Consider the following 23,883-nt stretch of genomic DNA (forward strand, 5'->3'; position numbering starts at 1 on the left):
CCAGGTCCCTTCCTGCCTGGTTGCTCTCCAGCCACTCTGACTCAGCCTCTTGCTCAGCCCTGCCAACTCGAGAGCCTCATCTCCCTTTCCCAGCTCCCCCAGCTCTCCTGTAGGAGCATAAATTAACAAGTGGAAACTTAATAAACATTGAAGAGGGAAAGACTGAAAAACACACTGACACTGCACTATCACTGTAACTTAATGGGATCTTAAAAATTCCTAAATATAGCCTAGAAATAATGAAAATGACTGTGCCTTCCATAATAATCATCAGAAATTATTTCCTGAATTGAGCTGATGGTACGTTTTCAATTTTTAACAGATTAGAGCTGTAAAAACCACTTCACCTGCAACTCGTTCTTAGTATAAATAAGTATCTTTAGAACAGGTCTAAGACAACATGATCGGAGTGAGCACCTAAAGCTCACCAGAGCAGCGTTTTGAGGTGATAAGTGGAGCCATTAGAGTCGATTGTGTCAATAATGGAAGTTTCACAGCTTCCTAATTACACGTTGCTTTGCTGGAAAAAGGAGAGCCAGGGGAGCAGCTGGGCTGGAAAGTCAGTAAATATGATTTACGTCACTGACCGGTGCAATCTCTTTGATTAAAAAAGGAAATAGAAGACAAAAAAAATTCCAAAAAAAAATAGAAAAGAAAGCTGGTCTGGTGGAAGGTGTCCCTGTCCATGGCAGGGGGTTGGAACTGGATAATCTTTAAGGCTCTTTCCAACCCAAAGCATTGCATGATTCTATGAACTATTTCATATGTGCAATAGTCTGAGTAGGTCCATCTTGGCCCCTTCTTTAAGCCATCCTAAATATGCAAATTAAGGAGTCCAGCAGTGCAGTCACAATAAAGAAAGAAGGAAAATAAAATTTATCAAGTAATTGTAAATTAATATTTTTTTTTCAGTTCTGTAAGTGACCCCTCATGTCTTGTCCACCATTTATAGAATCAATTTTTAAGGTTGGAAAAGCCCTTTAAGATCACTGAGTCCAACCTGTAACACAGCACTACCAGATCCACCACTAAACCATGTCCCCAAGTGCCACATCCAAAGCCTTTTGAGGCTTTCCAGGGGTGGTGATTCCACTGGGCAGTTCCCTGGGCAGCCTGTTCCAATGCCTGGCCACCCTTTCAGTGAAGGATTTTTTTATATAATATATAATCTAAACCTCCCTTGGTGCTGTTTCCTCTGGTCCTGTTGTGCTTGTGAATATCCCTGATATTGGGATCATGGCCCAGAAAACACAGGGATGGTTCCCACTCTGATTTTGGAGGGGATTTCAACTGGTTTGAGGCAGTTCATCCATCACTGGGCTGCATCTCTTCCAGGTGACTCTATTCCTAGAGCCAGGAGCAGAAATAAGACATTTTTTCATTAATTAAAGGTGTAGGTCCAGTGACTCTCTGGACCTTTTCATCTGGAACTGTCAGAATGAAAGCAAACAACAATTACTAGAGTCAAATCTGTAAGGCTGTGGAACAAAATTGGAAACTCAATGAGTTTATCTGGCACAGGCAAGAATTTCCCAGCCTCATCCACCTTTCTCAACTCCCCCAGCAGGGCATTTCCATCCTGTCCATCTTCCTCCGCTGTAATTTGGCCATCAGTTCTTCTCAGCTCTCCACACCAACCTCTCATTAACCCCTTCCCTCACATCTCCCTCAATGATCAACCACTGATCTCGTGGATGATCTGGAGTGGGCCATGTGAGGATTGATGGTGACAAGGAGAAATTTTCACCTTTTTTAAGTGGTTTTTCCTACTTCTAATTCCCACAGCGAACAGTGGAGTTCTGCCCCCCTCTGCTGGAAAAGCTCAGCACCTCCAGCTGAGCATCAAATCCTAGAACATCCTGAGCTGGAAGGTTCCCACAAGGATCATGAAAGTCCAGCTCATGTCCCTGCATAGGACAACCCCAAAGAATCCCTTCGTGTGCCTGAGAGTGTTGTCCAAACACTTTTTGAACTCTGGTAGGGTTGGTGCAGCTCTCGCTTTTCGCTCTTTGAGGCATCACGTTGGTCATGTCCCTTTTGGCCGTGTCCAGAGACCATGAGAAGTCTAAACCTGCTCTCCTGCCCCAGTTCTCCGCACTGTCCCAGGATGGGGTGGCACTGGCTGGACCCCTCTGATGGTTTGTCCCCTCAGTTCTTGTTTTTCCCCTTTTTACTGATGCCAGAAGTGGGGAGAGTTCAGCTGAGGAACCAAAGTGCACCTTCAAAGCTTCTTCCTCACTCCTGCAAAGATTTTGTGGTTGGATGAGCTGTAAAGAGCTGGAGATACAAAGGCTGGCAGGTCTCCTTTTGGCCATCTGACCATTTCTGCGTTCCCAACCTGAGCTCAGAAGGGGTATCTGGGCGGTTCACTCGGCAGGGCACATTTGTTCCCTGTTGGGAAAGGGATGAGTCCATTGGTTTTTCCAGCTGACCCACCCAAGTGCTCATTGTTCACCCCGGTATTCCCAACACCATCCCTGTTGGAGAGTGACCAAGGACAGAGCAGGGAATGGGGGCTAAATCCACCTGAGTGCAAAACCTTTCCAGAAGAGGCAGGATTTGCAGAGGCAGAGCAGAGTCCTCTATACCTAGAACATCTGTGAGGCCAGAAATTTGAGCCCAAACTATTGCAAAAACACACATTTCAGTTTAAATCACTCTGAGTTCCATCCCCTACTATATTCCTTTATGTTCCTGTATGTTCTTACCTCCAGTCCGGATGGCCCAGGGATTTTTTTTACAGGTAATGAACCCAAGGAATTTGGAAATGCATCAATAAACAAAGCACCAGGCTGAATTTCTCCTGGGTCTCTCTGTTGCTGAGTGCTGGTTTTCTCCCCGCTGAAGCCTCTTTGGAGGTCAAGTAGAGCTGATTGAGGTTTAGAGATTTCTTTACCTTGTCCTGACTTGCCTCAGCTCTTCTGTGCATATCATTTCTCAGAAATGGGTGGGAATGTGATCCCCTCCTGTTTCAACAGCCCTGCTCTCAGCTGTACCCCGCAAGAGCCCTCCACATCCCACAGTCCCACGAGGGATTGCTCCCACCTCATGGACTGCATGTGACTCAATCTTAGATGCCAAACAACTCCCTCAAAACACCTCCCTGTTTTCCACATCCAACCCCTCCTCTGCGAAGATTTTTCTCAAATCAAGTAAGCCCAAATGGCTGACAAACTCAAACTTTCAGAGGGCAGCAGGTACTTTTGTTGCCCATAAACCAAGGAAGAAAGACCGGAAAGCGAAGCACAAAGCAATTGAAGCAGAATATTTCAAAGTTTTATTGTATAAATCTACAAAAGGCTTTGCTACAATAGCAAATAGAGTGTAGCACTATTCTATTGACAGGTTCTAGTGGCTTGGGGTGATCTTGTAGCTCCAACATGACACATGAGGAATAAACTGCCTGATACAGTCAGATCCAGGGCAGGTGATGTCGGCTTACAAAGACCTTTGGCTTCAACCCCTACAACCTGCAGCGATTCAATGGGTTTGCCTTTTGTACAAGATTGCTTGAATTAAGAAGATCTCTAGTAAAAATAAAAAACTCTAAAGAAGTTTTGTCAGAGTTCAAATGTAAAACTGCCTAAGGAGGAAAAAAAAACCGCAGTGGTTGAAATCTGCTGAAGTTTCAGAGACAAAACACATACACACTTCTTCATTCGTGTGGCTCTGCCCCAGGAAAATAAACTACCAGCCCTTCCTGGGGAGGCTGGTAATATAAACCAGGGTGCTACAAGTAAAGCTCCAGTTTGCCAGGAGCAACAGGTGAAATAAAATCAGTCCAGGAGATTCAGTTCTTCACACTCCAAAAAGGCAGCTGAAAATGTTTAAACCTCAGGACCAAACAACCAAGTAGCACAGACAGGCTAATTCATTAAAAAGGCAGGAAAGCCTATGGGAAAAAAAAATAAAATGCCTATTGAGGCAGTCAAGTCCCTTGAAAGGGACTGTGAAAATTAAGCACCTCAAAATCAAACATCATTCTGACCTTGAGATGATGCCTGTGGAGTCTGGCTTGACATGGTTTTCCAGAATTTTCTGGTCCCGGACATTTTTGCTGAGCCTTGTTGGAATGTACCCTGGGCCCACCCCAGAACTGGGCTGAGGTGGATTTGTTTACCCAACACACACCCCCACAGCAACACCCACACACACCCACACACCCCCAGGACAGTTGGCTCTGGAAGAGAGAGGAACCAACTGGACCCCTTGAGCTGAGATGTGAAGCAAAACTGCCTCGTCCAACTCACTCGTCCCTTTGGGCTCCCTGGGTCTGGATGGAAACAGTCCCCCCAGAGCCAGCACAAGAACCCCAGTTCTTGCAGTAACTCTGGCCCATGCAGATCCAGAGAGCTCCTGCTGCCTCCCAGCACTCTCCTCTCTGGCAAGACAGTTGTGCGGGCTCCAAGAGTTCAGACAAGCATCAGGAACACCGGGATGCTTCTCCGAACCTCCGGAGTCCTTTGAGGTTTGAAACTTGTACCCGCATGAAATGAAGTTCCCCCCGAAAAACTCAGGAAAAATGAGTTACAGTATTGACAGCCTGGAGGGTTCGTAGCCTAAGAAGGGTCAGCCTTTTGGCAAAGTTAATCAGGAAAGTTTTTTGGAGCTGATAATCTGGTGAAGAGTTCTTCAGGTGAGTCCCAGCGGCCCCAAATCGCAGAGGTTTGGTGTCATCTCAACACACAGTCAGCACAAGCCCAGCATCCTTGCTGTCCCCAAAACCTGCACTTGCTTCTTCTCTTCTGGCCTCTTGGCTTCTCTTTCCATTCTCAGCACTTTCTTCTGTGCTTGGAATATCTGGACCAGCTCAGACTTTTCTTCATGCTGTTGGAAGTGACTTCCCCCTTTCACTGGGACTCTCAGCACCTTGAACACAGGGAGGCTCTTTGGTGCAGGATTTGCCCTCTGTCTTCCTGCAGCTTCTTCCCTGGGAAAGCTCTTGGGCACAGAGAAGGAAGCTCAGCAACAGCAGCAGGGATTGCTGTAAAACAGAAAAAAAAAATGCAGCAGCTCTGATTAGATCTCTAAAGAGGAGAATAAAGGAGATTTCTCAGGAGTTGGGATTAAATTTAGCTGTGCCCATGAAGTGTCTGCAGCCTGGAGGACCCATCAGGTGTTGGTGTCCAAGGATTTGCCAATGGTCCAGCAGACGGAAAGACCCTCTGCTGCAATGCACTGTCCCCAGAGCATTAATTGGGGCTGGTGCTTGGGTTCTGACCCCAAGAAGCTGAAATGCCACCTCTCTGGTGGTGTCAACCTCTTGCCACCACCAGGGCTGAGGTCTCAGGACCAGCACAGATGTTTGTACCTGGGCTATTCATTATCTCAAGGCACTGGGGAGGCTGAAAGGCCCACAGGGTAAGAGAGGTAATTACCTGTGCCAGTCTTTCCTTCAGCTGGTGGAGCTGGCAGTTGGTGGCTGTGGACCCTGAGAGCAGGTCTGATGTCAAATCCTTGGGTTTGAAGGTTTTTCTGGGCCTTTCCTTCCAAATCCTGAGTGCTGTGAAGTGATTCCTTCTCAGAGGAGGATCTGAGTGAGTCACTGCAACCAAGAGGAGATAATGTTTGTAATGCATGGCCAGCTCATCCTCAGCAGTGACACCCACTCCCCCATCACTCATCCTAGGGCATTAGTGAGAAATGCTCCCAGAGCTGCTCACAAACCAACTCACTCCCAACAAGTGAGAGGAGAGCCCCCACATTCCCAAGACAGGTTCCTAACAGGGCTACAGAGCAGACCTGCCCCTCCTTTGGGCTGTGCATGGGCCTGTGGTTGTTATCCCAGCCCAGAGCTTCATGTGGCAGGTGCTCGGGGTGAGCTAATGAAGAAGCTTCCCATTTCCTCCTCATCTTTATGAGAAAGTGCAAGATGCTGCTCTCTTTGGAAACTTTTCCCACTCCTTGTCCTGCATTTCCCTTTGGCTGCCTCTCCCTTCCCCTTTCTCCCAACCCTAGTGCTTCATGTCCCATTCCAGACTAGTATTTATCCCAGTGCAAGCTTCCTACTGGATGGACCATGGCTAATTCAGGTCTGAGAAGAGAATGCAGGAAGTCTCCTTACCTTCAGCCTCTTGGAAGGAGTCACACCCAAGGCCTTCTGAGCCACCAGTGCCACGTGTCCCGGCTGTGGTAGTGCCAGGAGCATCCCAGGGTCACTCCTGCTGCTGCATCCCTGCTCCATCTCCTGCACAGGCGCTGTTCATTTGGGCTGGTGGTGAATGCAGATGATGCTCAAGATAATGCTCCAGCCTCCAGAAGCTTCGAAGAGCCAAACTTCATAAATGTCTTTCATCTCTAAAGTCCCATCCTCAAACTCTGGCCACAGATGAACGCTGAGCATTTACTGTCTCCACACGGGAAAAAGTCACAAAGTCCAAGTCCACCTCCATCCATGGATAGATGTTGTAGAAAGTTCTTTGTGAGCAGACACTGCTCTGTCCTCAGGTGCTCCAGGACAGGCATTCCAGGCTTTCCAAGAGCATTTTGAGCCTGTCTGTGTGAGCGGAAGCTCTTTGCTGAAGCTGTGCTGGGCACACACGTCCTCTCTTCACATCTCTTTGCTTTTACATGGCAAAAGCTCCTGTTGCCTCCACACATCAGCATGGACTCGATTTGCTGCTCTGGGGATGTTTTGCTCTGAATTTGGGATGTGTTTGTCTGTTTCATTCAAAGAATAAGGATTTGGATTTCCCTTCCCTCCCCCCACCCTCTCAAAAGAGCTCTGGTGTCTCCTCTCTCCACCTGGATGCCCTCCCTGAAAGGAAGCAGACTGCTCCTTCAATAAATGAGCCCACAATTTAATTAGGAAATCTGTTTCCTGCTGAATGCACAGGATAATGTGCAGAGAAAGGGGGAAATTTGCCTCTGCACTGCAGTGGCCTTGATTGGAATGAGCAGAAACTCAGACAAGGAGTAAACCAATAAAGCCTCTCGAGAGGAAACACATTAAAGCAGGTATTAGGTGCAGAGAAATGAAAAACATCAAAAATAATCCAGACTCTTAAAGCTTTCAATTCCTGAAGTAATAGGATTTTTTTTCTTCACAAAACAAAAAAATAATCAAAAAAATTAATTTAATCCTTTGGAGCAAGTAAGAGCAGGAGATTGCAAAGAGAGCAGAAGCCTGGTGGTTAATCAGAAACAGACAAGGGTCAAAAGAAAGCTGTGTCCTTAGGACAGGGACACCTCCTCAGAAGAGGGAGGAGAGAAGGAAAAGGAGAGATCCAGATGGGTAGGAACCCTCAGCCAATTGCTGCACTCGTGTGAAGTCCTGGAGAGCCGCCAGTGCCGAGCGGCTGCTTCAGAAGTTGGGAATTGTCTCTGGTTTCTCATCAGGGATCTCATAAAATGGTCTGTTCCCCCCAGTGGTGCCAGCGGGGTCTCCAACACCCCCGCCTTGCAGGGCTCAGCTGAGGTGGGCAACCCCACCCTAAGGTGCCTCTGCCCCACCACCTCCCTCCCCCCACGAGCAAAGTTAACAACCCCTCTGCCCTGGGCTCTTGGGCTGAGCACACCTCATGTCCCATCTCAGCCAGAGCCTCTCTCCAAGGAGAAGCTTCCTAAATAAGCCCCCTTCTCCCTTGCACTTCACCCAGAGCACTGCAGAGCAGCTCATATGACAGTGGCTGGGGGGCTGGGGGGTTGCTCGGGTTGGGTCCCGTTGCTCGGCACGGGACTGGCGGTGGTTGAGGGAGGCACGGTGTCCACGGAATCCCCCGGCTGGATCTCGGGGGTCCTCTGTGGGCTGGGCTCCTCAGAGTGCTCGATGCTGCCCTGGACCTCCTTCCCTCTTTGGATCAGCTGCTCTAAGGTCTTGGGCAAGGGGTAGCTCAGGAAGCGCTTCAGTTTGGGCTGGAGGGTTCCTACCACGTACTGGATAATCTCCTCCTCGTCGGCGTCCACATAGAGGGTCTGGTACAAGTCCCTCTTGCGCCAAAGGAACTGATCCAGGGGTTCCCCCTCTTTCTGGGGCAAATCCAACTCCCTTTTGATGGCATCCCTAGTCAGGGTGCCCTCGCTGTACTGCAGGAACTCCTTCTTGAACTCCACCCAGTTCTTGACGGAGTCCTGCTTGTATTCCCACCACTTTTTAGCTGGGCCGTTCATGTGGTTTTGGATCTGAGACAGCCAGTACTCCTCAGTCCCACCCACCTGCTTTAAATATTCCTCCAAGTGGCTCAGGAACTCCCGGGGATCCTCAAACACCTGGGTTTCCACTGGGGAGGCCGGAGCATCCTCGGACACAGAGACCCACTGGTAGGAATCATGGCCCTGGGGGATGCTGGGCACCTCCCCGGGGGGAGGGGTCAGGGCATACATTTGGCTCATGTCGAGGGCATAGTCATAAATCTCCCCCTCACTTGGCCTGATCTCAGGGCCTCCCACCCCCACAGACACCGTCTGCTTGCCCTGGTCCCCGGGGCAATATTTGCCCCCCATGGACTCCAGGCGGTCAGCCCACTTTTCCAAGCGGAAAAACACCTCCTTCCAAACATTCATCTCCCTCTTGACCCACCTCTCCAGGTGGGCAATGGTCTCCTGGCATCTGGCCAGGCAGGCCTTGATGGACTTTTTCCACCTCTGGTTTTCAGTTGGGACATGGTCCTCTAAGTTGTTCTCTAACTTCCCCACAGATTTCTGCAAACCCTTCAGCTCCCGCTCCACCTGCTTGGAGACCTCGGTCAGGAGGTGCCTGTGGGTCCTCCTGACGTGCTCCAACATTTCTGCCCTGCACTTCCCAATCTGCAGGATCACATTGGGCTTGTTGGCCACTCCACGGTGCCCCTGGAAGGAGTGGATGCCCGCATTGGTGACGTTATCCAACTGCATGGCCGCGACCGTGCGAGTGTCAAACAGGGAAAGAACTGGGTTATGAGCCCTGGCACTGGAGCTGGTTCCCAAAAACCCCCACCACAACACTTCCTGAGAGACACACAGAGACTCCTAAACCCCCCTCCAAGGACTTTTCCACACAAACACAACCAAATCAGAAATCACCGCAGAGCTAGCCGGTCGGTCCCCGTGGATCCCAGACTGAGAGTTGGAGGCAAATTTCTTCCGGTGCCCAGCTGGAAACTCCTGTCTCAAGTGCTCAGCGTGTCCCAGAGAGAACCAGGATCCTCCAGGAAGAAGGAGAGGAGTTGGATAAGGTGTCCAATCCCGTTGCTCGTCCGGAGCTGAGGATCTTCAACAGCGCCAAGTCCCCGCTGGAGAAAAACACACGAAGGAGCTGCTGCAAAAATCCGGGTGATTCCTCCTCGGGTAAAAGTTGGCGAGCCAAAAAACGCTTTTCCACTAGAGATGCAAAGAGCTGCTTCTCTTCCCTGGCTGAACTGCCACTAGTCCAGGCTCCTCCATCTACTTATACTCCGCACGGCTCAACATGTGGGTGGTGCTCTGCCTCCTCCCGCACTCCCAGCGCAGCGTTCATTGGAGGAGAAGCGAGGCCGGTGTCTGTGGCAACCCAGATTTTGGCAGCCTCCCCTCGCTTCCCACCCCCTCGCTCACGCCCCCAGACTCGACGCGAGAAGCACTTGAAAGGTGCTGGAGACAGTTGGAGGGATGGATGAGTAATCGCACCTTCCGCCTTTCGGGCTGCGGGAAAAGCACTTATTCATTCCACAACTATTTACTCAGCAAGGTCACCGTTAACGTGCTTTCCCCTGGCAGGGCTCAGCTGAGGAGGAATTCAGGGTGTCACACACAGGCAGACGCCCCCGGGCCCCCCCACATACCCCCAAATGTTCACACACACACACACACACGGGGTGAGCTCACTCCTAATGCAAATCCCTGAGAATGGTGGTAAATCGGCAGGAAAAAAAAAAAAGAAAAGAGGGAGAGAAAAGAAAAGAGGAGGGGGGGGAGCAGAGGGGGAAACACTCAAAGGAGCCAATTCAGCACAAAGTGGAACACTCTGGACTTTCTCAGGCACTGGTAGGTGGGAGTCATCCCCACTGCCTAATTGCACCAGACCAACTGCTATCCCGGGAATATTCCATGAGGGGGGAGGCCGACATCCTGGTTTTTGCATGGAATTAAATCCGCCCATCAAAAGCCTGTTCCGTACTTAGCTTTGAATCAGATGCTTAATCAGGGAACCAACCCACAAGCGCAGATGAAGCCACATTTGTTCTTCCTTCTTGACAAAGCAGGAAAAGCCAACCATAAAAGGAGCCTCCGGGTCTTACATAAGCCAGAGATAAAGGATTCCCTAATCTGAGAGAGTTTCCCTGCCGGAACACCCTCGGAGAGGTGCTGAGGGTATCTGGGGCTTCTCAGTGACAGAGGCCAGAGGCAGTGGGATGCTGATTCACTAAAATCACCTAAAAATGGGTTTTGAGCCTGTTGGCAGTGAGGGGGGGTTGTGTGCCCTGGGGTGGTGGGCACTGTGCCAGGGGGGATTCGGATGGATCCTCACTCCTACCTGTTTCCTGGTGGGAATGCAGCCACCCTGGAAGAGCAAAAAGAGGAGGAGGAGGAGAATCTCTCAGTAAAGTCCCGCTGGAAGGAGGTCTCAGCGGTCTCAGGTTAAAGCAGAGACCCTTTGGAGCAACCTGGCTGAGCTGGAGGACACGAGGGACAGGGGGCAGGATTCCCTTTCCCCCCATATCCGTGCAGGAAGGGATGTACCTGTTCCTTACCAGGCGATGGCACATGGACAGACACCACTGTTCTATGGCTCTCAGGGCACAGGGCACTTATTTAGGGCAGCAGTAAGATGACCTAGAAGGGCTGCGTAGTTTGGTTTGAAGGGGGAGTGACAGTGAGTGGGGAAGGGAACAAAATGCTGGATTTCTAATCCAGCAGATTCTCCCAGTGCCACTTCTTCCCCCACACATAGCATGACACTTTATCTGCCCTCCCTTTTCCTTACTCCTCCACTTTCACCCAGTTTTCCTAAGCACGAGATTTTAGGACATCTGTGTTTTGTTTGGAAAAAGTCTAATGTCAGTCATCCGAGGTTTTGGGACAGATCTGAAGCTTTTTATGGTGTCACTGTACCCCAGAGAGCCTCCCTCAAACCTGCATTGCCAGCAAGAGATAACGTGAATTGGAGAGACTGTTCCATCTCTGTATCCCTGGATTGCTGGAAAGATATTCTCTAGAAAGCTTTTCACCCAAGATCCCCAGAAATGGCCTGTAGGATGGGGACAAGTTGTAGGGTGGCATTAACTTTGCGAGATGACCTCCTTTCCACCTCACCTTGTCCTGTCACATGCCAGGGGTGACATGGTTATAAAAGGCACTCCACCAAACCAGGCCCTTTCCAGACCCTGCTGCCTCTCTTTCCTTCTCCTTTTTGTTTCCCCTCCCTCTGGGAGGGAAATCATCAGTCTGGATGGCCTCATTTGGCACCTAGCTCTGGTCTCAGGATTTTGGGATCACTAAGGGTGAAAGGGACCTCAGGAGGTCTCCAGCTCAACCTCCTGCTCTAAGTTGAGTCAACTTAGGTGAGATGGTTCAGGTTTCAGATGTTCAAAACCCCAGAGATGGGGGTTGCTCAAAGGGAAAAACTTTTCCCTCGTACCCAAACTGAGTGTCTTATTTGAATTTAAACCCACTGTCTGTGAAGATCCTGGTTTGACCTCCTTGGTAACCTCCCCACAGGTACAGGACACTGCTGTTAGGACCCCCAAATCCATCATTTCTCCAGGCTGGACAGGTCCTAGTCCCACACCAGGTAGGTTCTCTGACCATCTCTGGCCTGAACTCCTTCCATTTGACCACTGTCTTGTCCTAAGAGGGATAAATCTGGTTGCAGCAGTTTAATATGATCTAAAATGCCCTGATTAGAGGGCTATAATCCCATCCATTGATCTCCTGCTTGTCCTCATGTTCCCACAGTCCAGGACAGTTTTTTTGCTGCCAGGACACACTGCAGGATCATCCTCAGCCTTCTGTCCCCCATCATTCCCAGATCCAGCTCTGCCAGGGACTCTTTCTTTCCAGGCACAGAATTAATCCTTGCTGAATATCATCCTGCTTCTCTTGGCCCTTCCCTCCAGCTTTTCCAGGTCTCTGGGTTAATCTCATTCACAGAGCTCTTCTAATCACTCTCCTGGTGCTGTGGAGGTGGTGGGGGAAGCAGGAGAAGCGAGGAGGGAATGGGGGTTTTCCTTCTGGACCTGCTGGGGAATGAGCTGCTGATTAAGACATGTGTGATAAGCATTTTCATTGTGCTTCTAATTAAAGGAAGGTGAGTGGGAAGAGGAGGAGGAGAGAGGGGAGCCGGAAGCAAAGGGAGGAGGGAGATGCTGGGAGGTGATGGAGGGAGACTGAGGCAGACAGACAGATTCCAGGCACACAGAGACAGAAAGGCATGGAAGGACAAGATCCATGGATTGGGGCAGGATGGGGGAAGGCTTGGAAGCCACAGTATCTTCATCCCAGTGTTTCACAAAGGCAAAACCGGGATTCTGTTGAAAATACCTGCTTGGTCTCGGGGGAGCTGTCAATGAGGTGGACAGAGCAGACAGCAGGGTTTGTTGTCCTCTGGGCGGCTACAGGAGGTCCGAGGCCAAGAAGAACAGAAAGGAAAGTGGGAAGTGAGTATGAGGGTGATCAGTGAGCAGTTCCCTCCAAAAAAGCTGAGCAGGAGGCAAGGGAAGGAGAGAAAATAGCAAAAAGCCACATCTCAGAGCTCAGCAGGGATGGTGTCAGCGTGGCTTGTCTCCCTAGAGCTTCCTGAGAACAGTTTTAAACCAGAGCAGATTGGGATCAGACCCAAAAAAATGAGGAGAGAGAAAGAGAAGAGCCAACAGAGGCATCAGAGGCAGCCAAAGGAGCCCATGGCAGTGAGGCAGGAGAACCCCACTGAGGGGATGGGGACCAGAAGAAGGGACACCGAGGCACAGCCAGCACTGGCACCTTCCCCAGTGCTGTCACTTTGCACCCAGAGCCTTGTGTCCCTCACCCTTGGCATCAATTCCGGGTGTGAGTTTTTGCTACCTCAGAGCAAATGCGTTGGGGCTTGGAGGGTTCTTTTTTTTTAGGTTGACAACCCTTTGCCACCTCATCTGGCCGAGAGTTTTGCTCAGATCCACCTTCTGGCAACACATTTCACTCCAACTTGGAGACGAGCCCGAGCCAGATGAACCTGGTGGGGGGAGTGAGAGAGAAGGGGGAGATCCCAGGGCTTGGGAAAGTTTCTGGTGCAGCTGATTTGTGCTGCCTTTTAGTGCCATATGCTCTGGAGAGCTCTGGTGGAGGCTGGAAATGCTGGATCACCCTCCTGTGGTGCCGGGATCCCTCTCTAATTATTCCTTGGGATGTGCATTGTGTTTCTTCTCTGAATTGCTGCCTGGAGGACCATTCCTTTCACCCAGGACTCCGTGAAGGGCTGAAAATTAGAAACCTGAAGGCCTGTGGGCAGTTGAGCCCATATTCTTGCAGGAACTAGTATTTCCTACTGGGATTTTCTGCATTATCCTATATTTGCTGTGCTAGAATTTTCCTTTTCCCTTCCAGAATTACTTCCTCCTACAAGAAAAAAGAAAAAAGAAAAAAGAAGAAAATAAGGAATTAAAATTCCCCCCTTTCTGCCTCCACATCCTTTTAATCCCTATTGACCCTCCTATAGCTCACCAGACAAAGCTGCCCAGTCATTTGTTTGGTAGCAAAACCCTCAACAAGACCATAAAACAAAGTGGAAACCAAGGTATTGGGCTTTGAAATTTGTAAAGAAAGAAACAGGGAGGAAAGAATAACCCATTTAATTTGCACCATACGTGCCTATTCATCCATGCCCAGCTCTGGAACACTTTATTGCACTCAAACCCCAGAGTTTTGCATTCAAAACCCGGATCACGTCAGTGGCTCTATTGTTCCCGGCCACCCATCATCCCCCAGGACGTCACTGGGAAGGTGTGGAATCAACTGGGAATCTGAGGGCACCCCCCCTCCATCAATGTTAACCACAATAATGGTGATTGTCATCAGTGCCACTCCTCCTGCTGCAGAGGAACCTGCAAGTTCTCTCCTTATTCCTTTTCATCTGGAAAGCCCTACTTTGAGGGGAAGGGAGAGTGCTTTGTTTTCGGGCTAAAAATATCTTCTGTGTTTTATAATTCTCTCCTCTCTCCTTCTTTAATGAGATGTTTGTTATTTTCCTTTCCTCGCTGGGCAGAGGAAATGTTAATGAGTCTCTTCTCGTGCTGCTTTCGCCTCCCCAGTCCTGCCTGAGGCTACAGCAGGAAAGCCAAAGGAGGCAGCAGGATTTTTCACACTCTGCTCTTGGCTGTTACGACCCTCATGAGGTCAACACAAATAGAAAGACATCTCCAAATGAGCCTCGTTTGCCTCACTGAGGAGCTGGTAGAGCACAATTCTTGCCAGGGCAAAGGGCCTGATTCATGCCTGGGCTGTGACATTTTATCTGCCACGTGTTTTCCAGCTGGATTTGGCCCACTTTTGGCCCCACACTTGACTCTTTTCCCACCTGCCCCCCTTCGGGGTGTCCCTCTAAGTGTTCTGGGAGAAGTTTCTGATTTTAGTGCTTCTTTCTTTTTCCCCTCCTCCTCAGCAGCAAACCCTGAGAATCACAGGTCTGCTAAATCAGGGAGAGCAATGGGGTGGCTGTGAGGCTCACAGACCCTGTTCCTCTGCTGGTGTGACCTGGCTGATGGAGTGCCACCAGGCCTGGAGAGCTTTGCTCCTCATCCCCTGCCAGAGGATGTACCTACGCTGATCTAGGAACCCTCTGTGGTCCATGGAGCCCATTCCACCCTCCCATGCAGCCCTGGATTTGCTTTTCTGTTTCTCTCTGGGTTTCTGAGCTCGCTGGTGGTGGTGAGGGAGCAATGGGAGGTCACAGCCACACAGGGAAAACGGGACATTGTCCTTGGTGGTGGCATCAAATCCTACCCTTGATGATGATTCCCTGGTGAGCCTGGAAGCTTTGGCAGCACCAGCTACTCAGATGATGAGGAGAGAAGGGCTCAGACTGTTTTGCCTGCCCCTACTCCTCACACACATCTTGCTGTTCCTATGGGTGAATCCATGTTAAACCTTTCTTTCACTTCTCTCAACACCTACATGGATTTTTCCTCCTGGGAAAGACTTTTAGGGGTGGTGGGAACCCTGTCTTCCATCATGGGAAGATTTCCAAGCTGCAGATTCCCTGCTGTGGGCAGGAGGGAGCAATGGGATAATCCTGTGGCCATAAGAGAAAACACTGCCTTGTTGTGGTTGGTAACAGCCAGAGCAGTGGAGAACCCACCCACAGCCCCTTTTCCACACCAAATTCCATGGTCCTGCCTATCCTGTGAGTGGCAACAGCTCTGTTACCATGAAGGATATGCCAGAGGAAGTTAAGGAATGCTCAGGGGATGGAAGCAGAAGCCTCTTTACACATGGAATTGCAGGTTATCCTCCGAGATGTGCAACAGTAGCAAAAGCCAGGTTCGTTTGGACACCTCCATGTTAATCTCATTCCCAAATTCCCTGTTCACTTCCCTCTGCCTGATGCTCCTAACCTGGGTTAAATAACTCCAGATTCATAAGAGGGACAAGCTAAGTAGGATTTTATCCTGGTTTTGGGATCAGATCCCTCCATCTGCAGATATCTATAGTTTAAACTTCTGTTCATCCAAACGTTTTCCTCTCTGTCTGAGCCGTGGATCAGTTATTAACTGGATGAATAGATGGGTAATTTTTCTTCCTAAACCGCTCCCTAAATGCTTTATTTTCCCTCATTCAGACTGAAATCCCAAAGCATTTTCAAACCTGTCAAGGATTTGGCCACAGAGATGTCTTTGGACAACACCCCGGGCAGGTTCAGAGCCTGATCTGGCAGTAGGATTTCTATCCATGTCTCCTCAGTGCTGGGACATTTCTAAAGGAAAAGGAAAAACGAAATGCTTTGTTATAACTCATGTTGTGGACATTATTTGTACCTCTCTCTAAACGGGAATGTGTGTCTGGCTTTTTGCAGTGGGATCCATTAAAGCCTCACAAAGGGACACAGAGCACATCCATGATCCCAGAGGGACACAGGGATGCTGTTCCCAGCCAAATCCACATCTCCAGAGCTCTGTCACTTCTCAGCTCTTTGCTCTCACACCCTGAAGACACAAACTAGGCCACTGCTCACCTATTTTTAACAACTCTATCACTGAGTTGTAACTTGATTTACCTTTATTCCACATTTCCTTTTTCGCTTCTCCTGATTTATTTCTCTTCTTTCTGTCCCCGCCAAGCATCTCTGTTAACAAAGGTTTTCCTCCCAGCATCTTTGCTTTCTGCCTCTAATCTCTCCAAGCCACAGGGAGCCCCAGCTGGAGTCAGGGCAGGAATTGTGTCTCCTTGGCTCCAGGAAACAAGGGAGTCGCTGCCTCCCGTGGGGCTGGGCAGGCTGCAGCACTAATGACAGCAGGGGCGAGGCTCGGTCACTCCTGGAGGGAAGGGAGCCTCCTTCAGCTCCTCCTCATCCCAGATTTTCCATTCCCATTACTGAAGTACCTGTAAATGAGAGATGGATAATTAGGAACAGCGGGGAAGCTCCAGGGGAACAGAAGAATGTGAAAAGCAAGGCAGCAGACTGAATTTTCTTCTTTGTGGATCTATGAGGCCCAAACCATCACTAAAAGCCACATTAGACCAGGGCTGGCAGGAGCTGGGGGGGAGTTGGTGTGCAAAGCTCTCCAGGTGTTTTCCTTCCAAAAAAACCCAACACAGCTCCTTGGTGTATCATTCCCACCCCACTGAACACAACTTGGTGGTCTCAGGCTGGAGATCATGGGATCCTGGAATGGTTTGGGTTGGAAGGGCCCTTGAAATCATCTCACTCCAACCCCCTTCCATGGGCAGGGACACCTTCTGCTGTCCCAAGGGTTGCTCCAAGCCCTGTCCAACCTGGCCTTGGACACTTCCAGGGATGGGGCAGCCACAGGAGTGATCCTGACACGAGGCTTTTCCTTGCTTATCACCACATGGTTATGGGAATTTACTCCATTCCCTTCTCTTCATAGAGGTTGTCTCTCAGCAAGGGCTGGTCCCAGTTGCAAAATGTGATGACAAGGAAACACTTTTGTCCTCACAGAGATTTTCAATTTTAGCAGGGTCAGAATTGAGTGGAGGGGGGAAAATAATAAAAGGAAAATGGGGGGGGGGGGGGGGGGGGGGGGGGGAAAGGAAAAAATAAGAGAAAATACAAAAAGGAGGCAAAAGATGGGGGAAAAAAGAAAGAATGGAAAAACAGAAACACGGGGGGAAATTCGAAAAAAAAAACGGAAAAAATAAAAGAAAATAAAAAGGGAGAAAAAATGGGGGAAAAAAAAAAAAGAAAGAAAAAAAAGGAAAATAGTAGAAAAAAAAAGGAACATAAGAAAAAATAAAAGGGAAGGGAAAAGATGGGGGAAAGAAAAAAAAAAAAGACATGGAAAAGGAAGGAAAAATGGGGAAAAAAAGAAATAGAAAAAAACCAAAGAAAAAATAAGAGAAAATAAAAAAAGGGGAGAAAAAAGTATGGGGAAAAAACAAAAGAAAGAAAGAAGAAGACAGAAGGCACAAAAACAAAGGTGGGAAAAAACGGGAGAGAGAGAAAACCAGGAAAATAGGAGAAATTAAAAACAATAGAGCCAATAAAAAAAGGGGAAATAAAAAGATGGGACAAAAAGAAAGAAAGAGAAAAAACAAAAAAAAAAGAAAACAGGAAAAAGAGGGAAAAGAAAGAAAGGGGAAACCAGGGGAAAAATAAAAGAAGAGGAAAAAAAAGATGGAACAAAATGAAAGAAAAAAAAGGACCAAGGACGATAGAACAGAAAGAGGAACTATAAAAGAACATAAAATAGAAAAAATAAGAGAAAAGGAAAGAAAGGGAGAAAAAAAGAAATGGGGGGAAAGAAAGGAAAAAAAGGAAAAAGGGGAAAAAAAGGAAAACGGGGGGTGGGGGGGGGGGGAAGGAAACAAGAGAAATCAGGGGCTAAAATTGTAGCCAGAGTTATTTATGCCTGATTTTAGTGGAAGAACCATCAGGATTGAAGATTTTTTTTTTTTTTAATGTCACTCAGGCACGACCTGGTCAGGGATTATCCCGCCCTGGGGTTACTGGAATGGCATGGCATGGCATGGCAGGGCATGGCATGGTATGGCATGGCAGGGCAGGGTAGGGCAGGGCATGGCATGGTATGGCAGGGCATGGCAGGGCAGGGCATGGCAGGGCAGGGCATGGCATGGCATGGGCAGCTCTGCCCCGTTGCTGGGCTCCTGATTTGAGCCCGGCAGATGCCGGGGAGGCGGCGGCTGCTCATTCCCGGCACAGTAGGATGGAGCTCCCCATGGATCCCGGCAGGAATGTTGCAACAGCGAGAGGGAAGGACGCGGGGGGAGATGCGGGAGCCTCTGGCCAACCCAGAGAACCTTTCTCTGCCCATCACCGCCTGTTCTCCTCTCGGGACACAAACCGGGACCTCCCCACCGACCTTCCCAGAGAAACCCCATCCCAGGTTGCGGGGAAGGACGGGGTGTCCTGGATTTCCCAGTTCGCTCCCCCATTTTCTGTTTTCCAGCGGTCGGGTTTGGCTGCGGGGAGGGAGGGGAGGGAGAGGCAGCGGCGGCTCCGAGCCGAGGGGTTCCTCGAGGAGAAGCCGAGGTCGGTATCCATGTATCCATCACCTGGAGAGCCGTGAGCCATCCCCGAGTGAGACACCGGGGTGGGCGGGATGCGGGGGAGAAGGGGAGAGTGGGAGCAGGGAGACAAAAGGGATGAGCGGGGTGTGAGTGTGCCGGGGGAGCTGCCGCACGCTCCTGCCTTTCTCCCACCTACCTGGGAGCTTTCCAGGGGCCGGGGGAGCTTTGCAGGGGGGGGGAAATGAGCCACGGCAGCACCCCCAGGGCAGTGCTAAAATAGGGTCGCTGTGGGCAAGGCACCCCAAATGCTGACACTGCTCTGGAGGGGTTAGAGGGATTTTTCCTCCTCCTCAGGCCCTGAATCAGGAAAGGGGGGTAGTTCCTGCAGTGCTGCTTTGCTCAGAGCCAGGAAGGCTCCCTGAAGGGATCAGGCAATCCTAGAATGATTTGGGTTGAAAGGGACCCTAAAGATCATCTGGTTCCAACCCCCTGCCATGGGCAGGGACACCTTCCACTGGACCAGGTTTCTTAAAATTGTGCTTGTGTAGGAGGGGAAACCCTAAGATTTAGAGCTTTGTGACCCCCACAATGAACACAGGCAGAGCCCTCCTTCCCCTCCCCTGCTTGCTCTCCAAAATCCTCCAACTCCCTTCCCAAATGTTGTGAGGGGAACACAATCTCACCAGGGCACCCCCAGGTTTCTGTCAGGGGTCGTGCAGGAAGTTGACTGAACATGAAATCTCTACCCAAAGCTTCAGTTTCCCAGTGGGGTGGGGTGGGAAAAGTGTCTTAAAATCATGTTTTTCACTTGCATAGATTCGTGGAATTGTTCTGGTTGGAAGAGATCTCCCAAGATCACTGGCAGAGGTTGTCCAGAGAAGCTGTGGCTTCTCCATCCTTGGAAGTGTCCAAGGTGGGGTTGGATGGAGCTCTGAGCTACCTGAGAGGTTGCGAAAGGGAGTGCAAAGTGTCCCTGCTCATGGCAGGGAGTTAGAACTGGATGATCCTCAAGGTCCCTTCCAACCTAAACCATTCTATGACTCTGTGATCTCAATTTAGGGAAGGGACATTAGTGCAAATCCTGGCAGGAAAAGATAATTGAGTCCAGCTGATACACCCCCACTGCCAAGGCCACCAGAGGGTGGACATTATTGTGGCTTTTCAGCACCTAAATGGGGCTCCAAGAGAACTGGAGAGGTACTTTGGGCAAGGGCCTGGAGTGACAGCACAAGGTGAGGCCCTGGCACAGGTTGCCCATAGAAGCTGTGGTGCCCCATCCCTGGAAGTGTCCAAGGCCAGATTGAATGGGACCTGGAGCAACCTGGGCCAGTGGGAGGTGTCCCTGCCTATGGCAGGGGGTTGGAATGAGAAGAATTTTAAGGTCCCTTCCAACCCAAACCATTCTATAATTCCATGATCATCACGTCCAGGGTAAACCCAGCCCCACCACCGTGTTCACCACTAAACCATGTCCTCCAATTATTAAAAAGGAGGCTGTCACTGTCCAAAATAATCGTGGGACAGGGTTCCCTTCCTGTGAGTTGAATAAAAGCACTTCCAGAACCTATCCCTTTTAGCTGGGGCATGGATTGTGATTTCTCCACAGCTGAAGAGCTCTGACCCCACATCCCTCTCTGCTAAACTTCTACAAGAGCTTGATCATTTTGGATTACTGGTCAAACATCCATCAGACCAGAACAAGATCTAGACCTGCCAGTCTTAATTCTTGGAATACACACCCCAGGCTCTGCATCCCACATGTCCCAGGAAAGCCAGTACTATGGAATCATTTAGATTGGAAAAGGCCTCTAAGACCACTGAGTTCAACCATTCTCCCAGCTTTGCCAAGGCCAACACCAAACCACATCCCTATGTGCCACATCTACCCACACATCTGGTAAATCCCTCTGGGGTTGGTGACTCCACCACTGCCTTGGGCAGCCTTTTCCAATATCAGTCTCCCTGCTCCCTGTCCATTTAATCCCACAGAACAGACAGAGATCCCATGAGGAGTGACCAAGTCTTGTCCTGACCCAGAAGTGCCCTATCAGATGTTCACTTAAGACACAGAGGTGAACCTCATCCGCTCTTGCCACCTCTGTTCACCCACCCTAAAATCACCTTATTTCTCTTCCCAACCCCAAACTCAGAGGGTTTCCCCATCAGGAGGAGTTTGGGGTCTGTATTGAAGTCTTTTAGGGTACAGAGGAGACCTGTGAGGCTCAAAAACCAATTACCCAAAAGCTGCCAGGAAGGCTCCTACTTGGCCTCTGAAAGGACACCTCCCTGCCCTTAATTTGGGCACTGAGTGGCCAGCACAGAACTTTTTTTCCTCCTCTCCTTTCCCCAAGCACTTGTGCAGATTGTCTGTGGCATTTAGAGCAGCTAAAATTATCTCAATTAAATATCTCCACTGCTTTCCTTTGTTCTTTTTTTCTTTTTTTTCTTCTTTTTGCTCTTTCCTTCCAGACAGCTGGAACATGTTCTTTAGACACTCTGTAAAAACAAAGGGGGAAAAAAAAGAATAAAACACCCTACCCCAAGCACCCAACAGCTTCAGCTTGGCTTTATTTAGAACCATGGTTGAAATAAATGATGTGAGGAGTATTATAAGATATATTGCTCCAGTATTCATCCATAGGAGACAGAAGAATAGTCTTTACCTGGTCATCTAGCCCATCAAAGTCGTGGATTGGGGATTACAGGTCTTTTGGAGGTGTGGGAGAAAAGGCTAAAGGGTTGTGGACTGATTTTTGGGGCAAGTTTGGTGCCATGAGATGGAAACAAACCTCTGTCATGCTCCGTGATGTTCCCCCTGCTCATCCACACGTTTGTCACAACAATTCCTGACCCTTCAGAGTGACCTCTCAGCTTTACAAATTCCCTGCCAGTCTGTTCTGGGAGAGAAAATTCCCTCCCAGCATGAAATTTGGCAGCTGCCTCATCCCTGTGCCTGACAGAATGAATCACCAGAGTTAAGTAACAAACCCATTTATACATCAAGACACCAGCACTGTCCAAACCAAATCATTCCTGTGCTTTTTTATTGTAGATTCTGCTTCTGCTCATCTTGTTCCCTCTCTTTTGTTCCATTATTTTTTCTCCCAGGAACTTCTGGATGTTTTGCAAAACAGTGGAAAAAACTTCAGAAGGGGGTTGGGATGCTCAGCAGAGGCAGAGAATATTTCCCAGCCCTCAGCAGAGGCAGAGAATATTTCCCAGCCCTCAAGAAGGGTTGTTTACTACTAATTTTATGAGTTGCTGGGAAATCTCTCCGGGAACCTCACCAAAGCATGTTTGGCAAGAACAAAAGGCTCGTTAATGAGGTATTGCCACCTGGTTTGTGTATTAATGTCTTATAAATATCCTTACAAACCCCTACACACTTTAAAGCACCTGTTATTTTTACAAATATTTTCTTGGTGCTTTTCTTCTGTCTTCTTAGTGCCCAATTTATTCCTCTGCTCTACTGACAGTTATTAAAGAAGTGATTCCTGAGTGCTTTTGGTCTCTCCTTCAGTAAATGAAATTCGGATGGGTTGAAATAGCAGTGGGTGTTCCACATTGAAAGAGAAATCTGGGGAAAGCACAGGGAAAGCTCTGGGAGTTTGTGGGGGCAGAACAGGATCTGCAGATGCCATTAAGGGAAGGAAAAGCAGCAGGACTTTCACACTGAGCAGGGTTGCAATATTCAGTAATTGGTACAAAACAAGTTTAGGACAAGACTGTGTCTCTCAGCACTTAGATCCAAGAGAAAACACCCAATCTGGGAGTTCTCCTGGTGTCTGGTCAGCCTGGGCTCATGCAGGACACAGCCAAGGACATGGTCACTGCTCTCTTTTTGTAGCTGAGGTGCCCTCAGAAAGTTCTGCCTCAAATATCTTCCTCTGTCTGATTGATGGCCACAGAGCTTTGCTTTTCCAATTTTTCCTATCACTGCGAGTGAAATACATTCAGGATGTTGCCCAGAGAAGCTGCCCCATCCCTGGAAGAGTTCAAGGACAGGTTGGATGGGGCTTTGAGAAACCCAGTGGAAGGTGTCCCTGCCCATGGGACACTTTTAAAAATGATTTTTTAATTCCCTTTCAACCCACACCTTTCTATGATTCTAAGATCTCTTAGATCTCCCTGATAACAGTCACTAAAGCAAACACTAAAACATTAATTTTCTCAGAAATTGGTGATTTAAGCTTGAGGAGAGCTGAAATCCCAGGTCTGGGGTTTGTTCTCACTGTCTCTCCCTCCCAGTGACTTCGTGGGAGGTTCTGCCCAGGGCAGATTGCAAATATCCCCCTGGATGCAAACAATTTCTCTTAGGCAGCAGCAGGACCACAGCCTGAATCCCTCCATGCAGGGTTCATTTTTCCAGGCCAGCAGAGCTCTTATTCACAGCCTGTTGGATTCCTAACAGCCAAACTTAAATAAAAATTCTAAACAACTCCTGGAGCCACCCCCTCGAAGGATGGACTGACAATCTCAGCAGCTTTCAGACATCAGGCTTGGGGAGGGAGAGGAGAGGGCTGTGTGACAGGCAGAGTTTGGCAGCTGGGCTTCATTAACTCTGCTTTTCAAAGATGCATTTCTGTCCCTGGAATAACAATGAAGTTATCCCAGGCCTCCCATTCCATCCCCTTTACTGCCTCCCCTCCCAGCTATTGCTGTAGGTGCAGAGCACCCACAGTCCCCCTTGTGCCATTATCTCCTTCCTTCCCCAACACATTAAACTGCCATCAAAGAGGAGCTTTGCAAACATAGTTTGTTGCCTACTGGAGCCTCGCATTTCAGAGCTGCTGCTGCTGCTGCTGTCGCATATTTTGGGGAATTTTATTTTCAAGCAAGTCCATTTTTCCTAATGGGCTCACTTGGGGGTCTGCTCAACTGGAGGGGAAATGGAAACAAGCAACATTCCTGCTGGGAGACCTTCAGAAACCTCAGGAAACCTTTTTTTTTTTTTTTCGGGGACAGAAGTTCCATGTTCTTAATGAGATCATTTTTGGAGAAGTCTGGGGAAAGAGCAAAAAAAAAAAAAAAAAAAAGAGAAAATAGCGACAGGAAAATAGAGATAATCACTAAAAATGCTTTTCAAGTAAAGCAGGAGCTCACTTAGTGTAATGAGACAGAAAAATTTCCAGAAGCCTAAAGGAGGAACATGGACCTTATTTGAAGTATCAGAGCCAAGTGAGAATGTGAGGAGCAATAACATCCCAACCCTGCAGTGGATGGCACTCCCCTGGTGCAGATGGCTGGAGAAAGAGTGGGGAAATAAGACAAAATCCCACCTGTGGCACAGTTTGACACCAGGATGTCTCT

The 23,883-nt window shown here is 49.1% G+C and overlaps 1 protein-coding gene across 1 annotated transcript; it reads right to left on the reverse strand.

The window, feature by feature from the left end:
• Nucleotides 1-3,254: 3,254 nt before the first annotated feature.
• On the reverse strand, nucleotides 3,255-9,323 carry ARC (activity regulated cytoskeleton associated protein). The gene is made up of 3 exons (XM_027728270.2): nucleotides 6,065-9,323; nucleotides 5,379-5,545; nucleotides 3,255-4,984 (listed from the first exon to the last, which is right to left on the reverse strand). The coding sequence occupies exon 1, from the start codon at nucleotides 8,830-8,832 to the stop codon at nucleotides 7,615-7,617; it is 1,218 nt and encodes a 405-aa protein (XP_027584071.1). The 5' UTR covers nucleotides 8,833-9,323; the 3' UTR covers nucleotides 3,255-4,984; nucleotides 5,379-5,545; nucleotides 6,065-7,614.
• Nucleotides 9,324-23,883: the final 14,560 nt, after the last annotated feature.

Source organism: Pipra filicauda, unplaced genomic scaffold (assembly GCF_003945595.2).
Source record: "Pipra filicauda isolate LSUMZ 115617 unplaced genomic scaffold, ASM394559v2 scaffold594_size413577_pilon, whole genome shotgun sequence".
In the NCBI taxonomy this organism is placed as follows: Eukaryota; Metazoa; Chordata; class Aves; order Passeriformes; family Pipridae; genus Pipra; species Pipra filicauda.